The sequence below is a fragment of the Euleptes europaea genome, chromosome 7 (assembly GCF_029931775.1).
Source record: "Euleptes europaea isolate rEulEur1 chromosome 7, rEulEur1.hap1, whole genome shotgun sequence".
Taxonomy (NCBI): domain Eukaryota; kingdom Metazoa; phylum Chordata; class Lepidosauria; order Squamata; family Sphaerodactylidae; genus Euleptes; species Euleptes europaea.
Genome location: NC_079318.1, coordinates 46,036,423 through 46,048,529, shown reverse-complemented (window position 1 = coordinate 46,048,529; position 12,107 = coordinate 46,036,423). Strand labels below are relative to the sequence as shown.

The 12,107-nt window shown below is 42.3% G+C and overlaps 1 protein-coding gene across 1 annotated transcript in view; it reads left to right on the top strand.

The window, feature by feature from the left end:
• Positions 1–12,107, top strand: part of DNAH14 (dynein axonemal heavy chain 14) — a 238,257-nt gene that overhangs the window by 39,710 nt on the left and 186,440 nt on the right. Inside the window, exons 14-17 of the mRNA XM_056853367.1 lie at positions 909–1,302; positions 4,032–4,222; positions 9,807–10,052; positions 10,541–10,662. Of these exons, the coding sequence (XP_056709345.1) occupies positions 909–1,302; positions 4,032–4,222; positions 9,807–10,052; positions 10,541–10,662 (953 nt within the window). The remainder of the gene's footprint in view (positions 1–908; positions 1,303–4,031; positions 4,223–9,806; positions 10,053–10,540; positions 10,663–12,107) is intronic.

Sequence of the window (12,107 nt, the reverse complement as noted above, 5' to 3'; positions counted from 1 at the left end):
ATAAAACCCAACTCTCCTCCTCCTCCTCCTTGTTCCAGGGCCTCTAGGCCCAATCCCTAGGCTAAGAGCCCTTTAGCTCTTGCCCTTCAGCTCATGTTAATGGCTCGTGCCACTGGTGAGGAGGAGCTTTACAGTAAAACACTCGACAGCAGAGGGCAGGGCAAGTGATCAGCCCCAGGCAAAGAGACGACCCTCATTCAGCATAATCACCCTCCTCAATCAGCCTCAATCCAGACACAAGAAGCAAACAAACTGAACTGAACAGACACCATTCTCCAGCAGGGTATAAACACATTCACTCAAACACTGTCCTCCCAGTGTAGCCTCAACTAATACTCCCCAGGCAAAAAACACACACTACACCAGCTTTCTTTCTTGCTCCTTCTCAAAGCCCAGCTGACTCACATCTGCCTCTGGTGAGAAGCCTTACAGTTCAATGCTCAACAGCCGAAGGTGGGGCCAACAGTCAGCCATAGGCAAACAGACCCTCCCCATTCAGCTCAATCAGCACTCCAGCAGCTCTGTTGCTTCTTCTCAAAGCCCAGCTGACTTGGGTCTGGATGGACCGAGTGTGAGTCTCACAGCTCCTCCACACCAAGAGGGAGCTGTGAGACTCACCAAGAGGGAAGGATTTTTGTGCATTTTTGTAAATCTAGAAGTTTCCAAAGATTGGCTTCTGCAAAGGTGCAGAACCCATCTATGTGAATGTACAGATCACCACTTGAAGAACAACAGTTACAGGTAAGCAACCTGTTTATGCAGAATGTACGTAATTATGTCCTTACACTGTTCTGTCTCCTTTTTAAGTCTCATGCATATGCCACAACAGATATCTATGTCAGGGCGATTTGAAAGTAATACAGTTATTCAATCATTGTGATAAGTTCATCATTTATTTTCTTTCTTAGGTGAGAAACCCTGTACTTCTTCTCAGTGAAACATTGGTCAAGACAGCAAAAGAGATGATCGAAAGCCTCATTGAAGAAGATAAAGTTATTTGTGAAAAAATTGTAAATTATTCACATTACCAGACTATTTTGGACTCTTCTATCACTGACATGAAATCAACGTCACTGGAGAGGCTTTCACAACAAAATCAAACTAGAGATCCTCAAAGAGTGAATGCTGAGCTATCTGAAATTGAAAGTGAACTGGCATTCCGTCAATTATTGTGGAATTCACAGGAAGAATGGGCCAAGCTTTTCTTTAGGTGGAAAAGCACTATTTTTTGGAATCTTGATGTAGACATTATTCAAAAGGAAGTTAACAGATTCATGCACATCGTATATATTCTAGAAAAAGGTAAAACGTATTTGAGAATTACAATAATTCTGACTTACTTGAAATAAACATGTTGTTAAAGAGTATAAATTTGATTTTCAAATCACTTAATATAAATGATAACTATTTTGGCTTCAGTTCAATTCTGAAAATGGCTAATTGGCTTGTTATTTTGGTTGATTGTTTTAATGAGGCAGAAAAATAGTGGTTATGACCTAATGTCAGAAACAAAGAGAAGGCAAGTTATTCCATGGTTCCTGGAGTGCTGCAGTCTGAACTACTGGAAAACTAGTTCCTCCTGGATGCAGGCAGAATTGTGAGCTTTTTCCTGTGACTCCAGTAAAGAGGTTTCCCCCTAAGCCCCATTCAGTCCTGTCTGGGTATGAGGCAGGATGCTGTGCATCTCACATTACAGAGCTGAGCAGACTCCAGCCAAATCCAAAGCAAACCACCAATTTTAGTTCACATTTTACACCCTCAGGGTCCCTACAGCTGAACATTTAAAATTCCTCCTGTGGATGTACCTATGCTCCTGCTCTGTCATTAAAGGTAACTCGGTAACTCAGATGGACTGATGTAGCACCAAGAACAATTTTGAGGTATCTGCTATGGCCATGAGGACCTTCTCTGCCAGCTCTCTACTTACCAGGGCCTCTGCTGAGTACTTGGTGGCTAGTGATTCTGATGTCCCCAAAGCTCTTATGGACGATTTGAAGAAAATCTCATTGGCAGCAGATATCATTCAATTGTCATCCTGTGCTATGAACTCCAACCTGGCAGCTTGTTGCAATATTTGGTTACGCTGTTGGGTAACAGATGTAACAGCTCATGTCTGACTGACTAGTGGTCAATTCACAGGAGGCAAGATCTGTGGGAAATCCTTGGATAAGCATCTAGTGGAATCCAAGGACCAGATGAGGGTACAGCTGACTACGCAGAAGGAGAAGAGTCAGTTTTGTTCCATTCAAGACAACTAACCAAACTTCAAACATAGATCATATAAAAACATCTGTAGTAAGTGGCAGCAATCCAGAAGTGGAGTGATGTTCAACAAGAAAACAAACTCCAAAACAGGAAGAAGAAAATCTCAGCATGAAGCCAGGGGGATTGGCCTTGAGACAGGGGTTTGACTCAGGCAGTTTGCACATGTCCGGCAAACAACAGTGTCAAAATCAACCAACAACAGTGCCAGACAACTAGGTGCGGGAAACTATCTCCAATGGCTACACACTGGACCTTCTAACTGTTCTGAAAGACAAATTATTCCAGGTAACCTGCAACCAGTGCCCCCTAAAACAGAACCTGGCTCTGCCAGGAAAGGGCGAGGTATAAATTAAATAAATAAATAAACAACCGCTAAAGCCAGTTCAGGATCTTTTGAACGTATAAATGCCTGTGACCATGAGGGATCTATTTGATATTGTTTATTGTTCCAAAGAGAGAGAGAGAGAAAGAGGGAAAAACACAGGGATGTAAAAGCCACCCTCGATCTAAAGTGCATGATCAGAAAGAAAAAGTTCAGAATGCAGACCTTCTGATTCATCATAGTAATAATCAGCAAAGGGACTTTTCTAGCCTCAGCATGTCTGTTAAAGAATTTCCAATCTCTTTCAATTTCAAGTCCCTATATATACCCTTCCAGAGTTCAATTGTTATGAGAACCAGTAAAATATTGTTATGAGAATACTGAAATATTCTCAGACATCAAAAGACATAAAATGTATGAATAATACAAAATTTCTCTTAACAAGTATTTATTCTTAACCTTCCCATCCTTTATAATTCTTGTCAGATGAACAAATGGCATGAGGAAATGATGAAATATGCAATCTCACAGTATCTTCCCAAGGTATACGGTCCTCAGTATACGGACCTCTCCCCCTTTCTTCAAAAGCTTAACATATCAAGTTAGCTAAGTTAGCATCACATATTAACCACAATGATAAAGTTAGATAAACAATCATTACAAATATGAGCTTAATAGCGTTTTATATTAAACTGAAAAAGGATGCTTAATAGGCAAAAGAAACTTGCTTAAGCAGTGAAATACTGAAACCTACTCCCCCCCCCCACACACACACACATACAGTCAAGTGCACCTGGACTATAGCTGTTAATCTTCTTAGCCTTCAGGGACTGTCAACAATTTGCAATAGCCAAGTTCCCGATGGGAGCTAACTTAAAACTTTAACTTTAATGCTGCAGTTTACAACTATAAGCATAAAACCATAATAATGCCTGTGCAGAAGACCCTCAATGAACATCAGTTACAGGTACAGTAAATGCAATCCTGTTTTTCCATATTAGCTTATTGTGCCAAATTACATTTTAAGTTCCCAAACAGTAGGTTGTGTGTTCATGAGTGAAAGAACACATGTATTCACCTCTTCTTTGTGATCACATGGAGAAAGTATCAATGCATAATACAGGTATCAGTTTATGAGTAGCATCCATATAGCTGGTGAGAATTGCATATAACATTAATGAAGGTGTAATTAGGAGCGACAGATTATACTTAGTATAAAATCAGGAATCTAATTTTTAAAAATGTTTTAACTTGTAACTCACACCAAGATTCCCTTTTTTGGATGGAAGGGCAAGATATAAATGGTTTCAATCAATAAACAATGAATGTTGAAAGTGCTTATAGAAGAAAAACAAGATTTTGTATCATAAGATTTGCTTGGAGTTAAAGTTACATATGGTGAGATGTATTTTAATGTATTTGTAACATTTTTATGTTTTTGAAGGCTTGCCCGAAAATACTATTTTACCTGCTCTGAAGACGTCATTATTGGATTTTAAAGAAGTTTTGCCTGTTATCATATCTTTAAGGAATCCCTGTCTTCAGCCAAGGCATTGGGAAGCCATACAGAATATTGTTGAACAGCCAGTTTTTTGGGATAAAAAAATAACCCTGGATAAGATTCTGGAACTTAATGTAAGTATGCAATTTAGGGTTTAGAAGCATCTCAGCTTCTAAACATTCTAAACATTTAAGTTGTTGAAATAGAGAATTAAACCAGTCACAAATCATATAAATGAGTCATAAATAAATTTGTGTTAACAATATCCTACCTCTCAGTGTTTAAGTAATCCCCAGTTTGAACCAGCAGCATCTTGCACACACTCAGTTTTGCAAAAACATGATACATATCTGTTCAGCAGTCATTTGCAGCTGTTTGGTACAAACTGAACAGGCTGGGTGATCAGCTCCTGTCTGATTGACACCTTCAAACTTGGTAAATTCCATGTTTGAACTTAATTTCATGGCAACATTTGCCGCATTCCTAACTGAGTCTGGTGAAGAAAGTGGATGCAGATAACTGTGATTCCAAGGGTTATACAGTCTTTCTGATGGAAAGACACCTCTTGAGTACAAACAGGATCTTGGGATTAAGCAACAATCATGGCCTAACTATGTGAGACCTATTCCGCTGACCCAGCTCTCAGTCAGACTTGCATTTAGGACTCTCCTTAAAAGCTGCTCTATTGCTTGGTGTGGCTTGGAGCACTGGAGGGCAGGAAGAATGACTTCTGCATTCTCTCCTGTGCAATTTTTCCTGGTGGAAACAGTTGTGATGGGGCCTTGTTTGCCCCTTCCGCAGGCTCCATGTATTCTGGGTTCATGTGACCAAATCCATGTAATAAATATATTAGCTGAAAGAACAAAACCTTTGAGGCATCCTTATCATCTTCATGCATTGGAAGCCAACTCAGAAGATGCACCTGAAGATACTAAGGATGGATGAAAGTTTTTTTTGTGCAGTTCTCTTGTGATGAGCCTCTACTACTGTCTTCCAGTTTGAACTGTTGATAGATTCTTTCTGCCTCTCTCAGATTGTATTTTCTGTTTGTGACCCAGATGGAGGGGGTTAATGCACTCAGTATATACAACTTTCATAAAAACGTGTTATCCATGTTAGATTGCACCTCCCATTTTGGCTTGGAAATGCTTTGGAAGCGCCAAATCTGTGTATTTTCAAAAAATGCTTATATGACGATGTATTCACTTACCCCGTTTCAAAGACAGCAATCCAAAGGGTACGATCAGTTGCAGACGCTATTAATTTCCCTGCCTCTCTTTTGGCAACATCCAATGCAAAGCCTTTCTCCCCCATACTACCTTCTCCCCCTATACTACCTTCTCCCCCTATACTACTGTGTCCACCAATCATTTTCTTTGCTTAGATTTTTTTTTCTTAACCATTTGTGGTCTACCAAAGGAACATTGGAACATTGAACTCTCTGTCAAAGAGCACCATCCTCTCTGCTTTGAAATTGTACAGTGAGGGGAAAAAGTATTTGATCCCCTGCTGAATTTGCCCGTTTGCCCTCTGATGAAGAAATGACCAGTCCATAATTTTAATGGTAGGTCTATTGTAGCTGTGAGAGACAGAATAACAACAGGAAAACCCCCAGAAACCCAGAAGACAAAAGTCAGAGATTGATGTGCATTATAATGAGTGAAATAAGTATTTGATCCCCTATCAACCAGCCAGATTAGGGTTAGGGTTAGGGTTCTGCTGTCAACGGAAGAAATCCATCAGATTCCAAACTAGCCACCATGACCAAGACCAAAGAGCTGTCCAAGGATGTCAGGGACAAGATTGTAGACCTGCACAAGGCTGGACTGGGCTACAAGACTATTGCCAAGCAGCTTGGTGAGAAGGTGACAACCCTAACCCTAACTGTCAACCTCCCTCGGTCTGGGGCTCCATGCAAGATCTCATCTCGTGGAGTTGCAATGATCATGAGAACGGTGATGAAGGCCCAGAACTACTCGGGGGGAACTTGTCAATGATCTCAGGGCAGCTGGGACCAGAGTCACCATGAAAACAGTTGGTAACACAATGTGCCATGAAGGACTGAGATCTCGCAGAGCCCACAAGGTCCCCTTGCTCAAGATAGCACATGTACAGGCCTGTCTGCAGTTTGCCAATGCACATCTGAATGACCCAGAGGAGAACTGGGTGAAAGCGTTGTGGTCAGATGAGACCAAAATCGAGCTCTTTGGCATCAACTCAACTCACCGTGTTTGGAGGAGGAAAAATACTGCCTACGACCCCAAGAACACCATCCCCACCGTCAAACATGGAGGGGGACATATTATGCTTTGGGGGTGTTTTTCTGCTAAGGGGACAGGACACCTTCACCTCATCGAAGGGACGATGGACGGGACCATGTATCGTCAAATCTTGGGTGAGCACCTCCTTCCCTCAGCCAGGGCATTGAAAATGGATCGAGGATGGATATTCCAGCATGACAATGACCCAAAACACACAGACAAAGCAACAAAGGAGTGGCTCAAGAAGAAGCACATTAAGGTCCTGGAGTGGCCTAGCCAGTCTCCAGACCTTAATCCCTTCGAAAATCTGTGGAGGGAGCTGAAGGTTCGAGTAGCTACACATCAGCCTCGAAATCTTTCTGACTTGGAGAGGATCTGCAAAGAGGAGTGGGACAAAATACCTCCTGAGATGTGTGCAAACCTGGTGGCCACCTACAAGAAACGTTTGACCTCTGTAATTGCCAACAAGGGTTTTGCCACCAAGTACTAAGTCATCTTTTGCAAAGGGATCAAATACTTATTTCACTCATTATAATGCACATCAATCTCTGACTTTTGTCTTCTGGGTTTCTGGGGGTTTTCCTGTTATTCTCTCTCACACAGCTACAATAGACCTACCATTAAAATTATGGACTGGTCATTTCTTCGTCAGAGGGCAAATGGGCAAATTCAGCAGGGGATCAAATACTTTTTCCCCTCACTGTACTTTGCGTCTTTCTGGATGCGGGGAGAAGCTACTTCTGCCTGATAGTAAGGAGAGGGCTTGCACTCACAAACGGAGCAGATCCCCCCCTCCAATGCCTGCAGAAGGAGGACATACGGACCTCTCCCTCGGCACAAATGTCGCCTGCTTTTCCATGGCTGTCACCTTGCCATCTAATATCAAGGCTCTTTCTTTGTAGTCAGAAGGGCTTGCAGCTCCTCTGTGTCAGAGGAGCTGCCCCTTTCTGCAGAGAAGAGAAAAGCCAAGCACCTGGCCGATTGTGTTCCCCCTCCCCCACTCCATGCGAAAACCTGTGCCTGCCCATTCTACCCTCGCAGAAGAGGATCAGAACGGAGTGGCAGTTTTCAAAAAGCACACTCTCCAAGAGGACTTGTTTGCCTCTGCTGATCGTCCCATGCAACGTGGAGTATGCTTTTGGGTTTTTTCGAGGGCTCATGTAATGCAGTGGCAAGGCCATTCCCCCCCCCACACACACACACACTTTTTGCTTTTAATTTATAGCACTCTGACTAATAAAGGGATGATGGAACGTTGGTCTAACCCGCTAGAGTTCTGTGATTTACAGAGATTAGAATGGCTCTTGATTGTGGGGGGTGGGGTGCTTGCATGGAGTGGTTATGATCTTCCTATATGCCATGCAAATGAGGTTTCTTAAAATGGCAAATGAGAACAAAACACTGGAAACCCAGCACTCCATCACACCAACGCTGGTGCACATACGTCAAATTTTTAAAAAGAGAGGCAGGGGAGCATAAGCGATGTAGACATGATGTGGCGCTCCCCCGCGCTCCTCCCCTAAACTGATCACATTAGCTGGGGAGGTGCGTGCAGAAAATGAAACGTCCTGGAAACATTTCAAAAAGGCAAGGTGCAAGGTGTGAGCAAGATTTACTAACACGCAGCCAAAACTCACAGATCAAACACGATTATAATATGCTGTAAGTGGTGGGTGCGATAAACAATGGAATTTCGTTACTCAGTAAAATCCTTGCTTAGCTATGGCGGCAGGATATATAGACAAGTCAAGGCCTGGATGTATGCCTGCCAGAATATTTGTTCTTCTGCTCAGTTGAAGGAAACGTATTTAAAAAACAATTGTTTATGAAATGGTTTGCTGTAATCCCTACATGAGGAGGAATGAAATGTATATTCTTCAGACTGCTTGCCGCTATCTCTAACCATGCTGTAACCATGCTGTAACCAATTCAATTCCAGGCATCTCCAGTTAAAGGGACTAGGCAGGTAGGTGATGCAAAATACCTCAGCCTGAGACCTTGGAGAGCCGCTGCCGGTCTGAGTAGACAATACTAACTTTGATGGACCAAGGGCCTGATTCAGTATAAGGCAGCTTCATGTGTTCATGTGAGACTGCTGTATAATAAAACAAGCTGACAAGGGAGGAGCCATTGTCATAATGGACAAAGCAAAATATACACAAGAAACTGAATGACAACTCTCAAACACCAGTTTCTACAGGCCGCTATCCACTGACCCCACGAAGGAATACCAGCTAGAACTCAGTAAAATCATGAAGAAACTACCAAAACCTATACAGCAACAAATCTATACGGATACACCCCAAGAACCTCAACCGGTCACTTTCTACCTTAGGTTTGATCTTGGCCAACATCAGATGGCTGGTTTTGGAGATTATCTCCCAAGGATATGCCTTTTGAAATGCAGGCAATACCAAACAGATTCATTCATTCACTGAGGGCTTAGTGCCAGACAAACATAGTTGCCATCAGAAATAGCCTAGAACCACCAGATAACGTAAAATTGGAATTTACAATGAATTTTCTTTATCATTGATTCTGGGATAGGGCATCTTCTCACCCCCATTCCCAAAAGACAAACTTCAAAAACCTCAGGCTGGTTTGTTTCTTTGAGACAGCCAGTATATTTCACTGTAGGTTCAGATAGCACGAGTCTAGCAGTCAGGCAGTATGTCTGTTCTCTCCTGTTTTTCTTCCCTTATTGCTCCCAAGCTTTTATAATTTCTCAGTTGGGGAGTGGGTGTTTTTTTGTTTTTTGTTTTTTTTTACACAAGGTTAATGATGCATGCATTCATAATGGTGGACATTTCAAGGCTCCAGACTAAGCTGAGAAAACTAGTGTGCTACAATAGAGTGTTGAACTAGTACCAAGAAGGGGGTCTAATTCAGTTTGGGATTGTGGCACAAGGGAAGGAGGGTAAGCTTCCCTTCCATTTTCCCAGCCCTGAATGTTATGGGGTGCAACTTAAACCCTGCTTCTCTTCATACTTATGTTCCTGATCTGAATCAGGCCACAGAGTGCCTGGTTTTTCAAGAAAAAATGCAGGCATGCCATTCACAGGACATCCAGTGTCATATGTAGCTGAGCCCTTGGTCACGAAGCTCACTGAATGAACTTGAGCCAGTCACATTCCCTCAGCCTAACCTACCTTGGGCTGTTGTAAGGATAAAATGGGATGTGGAGAGCCATGTATCATACTCTGAGATCACTGAAGTGAGAAATTTCTGGGAGCATCTGGACCATTACTTTAGGAAATGGGATGTTTGACTAAATTGACTTTAGATCTGATTCAGCAGGTTTCTTGCACTCTGCTTGTAATACTTCTTATTAGAGTATCGTTTAAGTTGATTATTTTATACAATCCTTATGATAATTGTTAGCTGTCTTGACAATCTTTTATGACTAAAAGGTGGGATAAAAATATTTTAACTAATTAGATATTTTCCCCACTTGTAGATGCTTCAATACAGAAAAGAAATAAATGAAGTATCTGTAATAGCTACCAATGAAGTAACCCTTGAAGTAATGCTGAAAAAGATCGCTAGCCTTTGGTACAAAACTGATTTTCATTTGTCTACATATCACTCCGAAACATCAACTACTTCAATTATTTCATCTGCTGAAGATATAATGGCTCTGTTAGACGATTCTCAAGTGACAATTTCAACAATAAAAGGCTCTTCCTTTGTTGGACCAATTAAGGTAAAATCATTTGGAAATGTTTCATGAAAATTTAACTTTTCAGCTTTTAACATTTTAGATGGTTACTCCTCATTTTGAAAATTCAACAGAGCCTAGAAAGAACTGACTCTGAACTAGTGGACTTTACCAACCCAGGACCCATAATTTACTGCCCCCAGTATCGTGGGATCAGTGTTAAATATTATACTTTATGTTATTTTTATGTTCACATATTTCTATTTAATTAGATTTCTCTCTTCTTTTTCTGTTAATTCTTTTTCCTTTGGTCTCCAAATGATGGACATGGTACCTCTGGATTGACCCACCTTAAATACAATTTTGCAACTCTCTTGTATATATCAATCTACTAGCTGAAAGCCAGTAGTTTAAACTGTTCAGATTTGCAGTCCTATGCCACCATAAATGCATGAAAAAGAGATTGTTCTGCTGAATCAAGTGTATAAACAGAGAATCTGTTTGGTTTATTGTTGTTATTTATTGTGTTATAGGTATTTGTGGATGCCTGGAATCATAAGCTGAACCTCTTTTCTTCCACCATGGGGGAATGGTTGGCTTGTCAAAGGAATTGGATTTACCTTGAGCCAATCTTTCATGCTGCAGAAATAAAAAGGTATTATTAGGTGCAATAGTACCGTCTTGCCTATCACTGAATAATTAAGATGCCAAATGAAAGCCAAAATTTTGGGCTATATCCTGTTCCGTAGTGCAGGGGTGCCACAAATTTTGCAGTGAACTTCTTTGGCAGAACATGCCCTGATTGACACTCATAATCACACTGTGAGATGATCAAGGATATGTTCAGCTTGCTTTGAGCAACTTGAACAGTTTGCAGCTGCCTATTGATCAGGAGCTGACTCACAGCTGGTTGGGGGATCAGCTGGGAGTGGGGTTCTGAGGTTATTAGAACGTAAAAAGAGCCATGATGGATCAGATTGAAGGCCTATTAACATTTTGTTCACCCAGTGGCCAATCAGCTGCCTCTAGCAAGCCCACAAGCAGGATGACTACAACACTATCCTCCCACCCGTGCTCCCAGCATACTGCCTCTGGTACTGTAGGGAGTAAATATCCATCATGACTAGTAGCCATAGATAGCCCCATCCTCCCTTTATGAAGACAGAGCCCCTGTCTCCGTGCAGTAATGCAACCAAGCTTCTCTGGGTTTGGCTAGTAACTCACATCAATAAAAGCTAAATAGAGCTTTATTGAAGAAAAATTGAGAAAAAAGATTTAAAAACACAAGTTACAGTTCTGTAGCAATAGGCAGCATGAAAATAATAAACCTATCTCACTAAATTCCCCCTGAAGTTCTACACAGCGTAGATGTTACTTGAGGCCTGAGGCTTCTAGAGCATAAATACAAAAGTCTTTCTGGCAGCATGAAGGCAAGGAGGGGGAAAAGCATAAGGGAAGGATGACTGACTTCTCAATAGCAACTTCTTATAGCAACCGTCACCAGATGACCATTTACAACCAATCATTGGGCTGTCTCCACTGAAGCTTCTAGGTGCGGAGAGCAGGTTGCCCTTCCCAACCAGAACATAGGGAATGAATGGCCATTAACGCATGGGCAAGATGTCACCGGTTAATCTCTCTTTCATCTCACACTATTTTAATCTGGGATCATAAAAGTGAACGCACGTCCATCTCCCATCCCACACTATGTGCACCACCCGATGCTCCATGCGTTTGGGACATGGGATAACGTGGGATATTCGGGGAGTGCTCCGTCGCTACCGACGTCATTACACCACAGTCACGCGATTGTGCATGCTTGGCGTCTTCCTTTTTTTCCCCTCGGGAGCCTCGAGAGGCGAGCAGACGCTTCGGCCATCTCGTCAGGCTTACCAGCATCACCCGCTTGCTTTCCTGGCCGGGGAGGGGCAGTTTTGAGCCCTGAGGGGAGTGAGCCTGTGAGGGAGAGGCGCGGCCTCGGCGTGAGGCGTACACAGGGCCTGGTGTCAGCGGGTGGCTGATCTACTGGAGGAGCCCCCCCCCTCTCTTTGGCCCTCTAGTTATCCGGTCACATCTGGCGGGGAATTTCGCACACACACA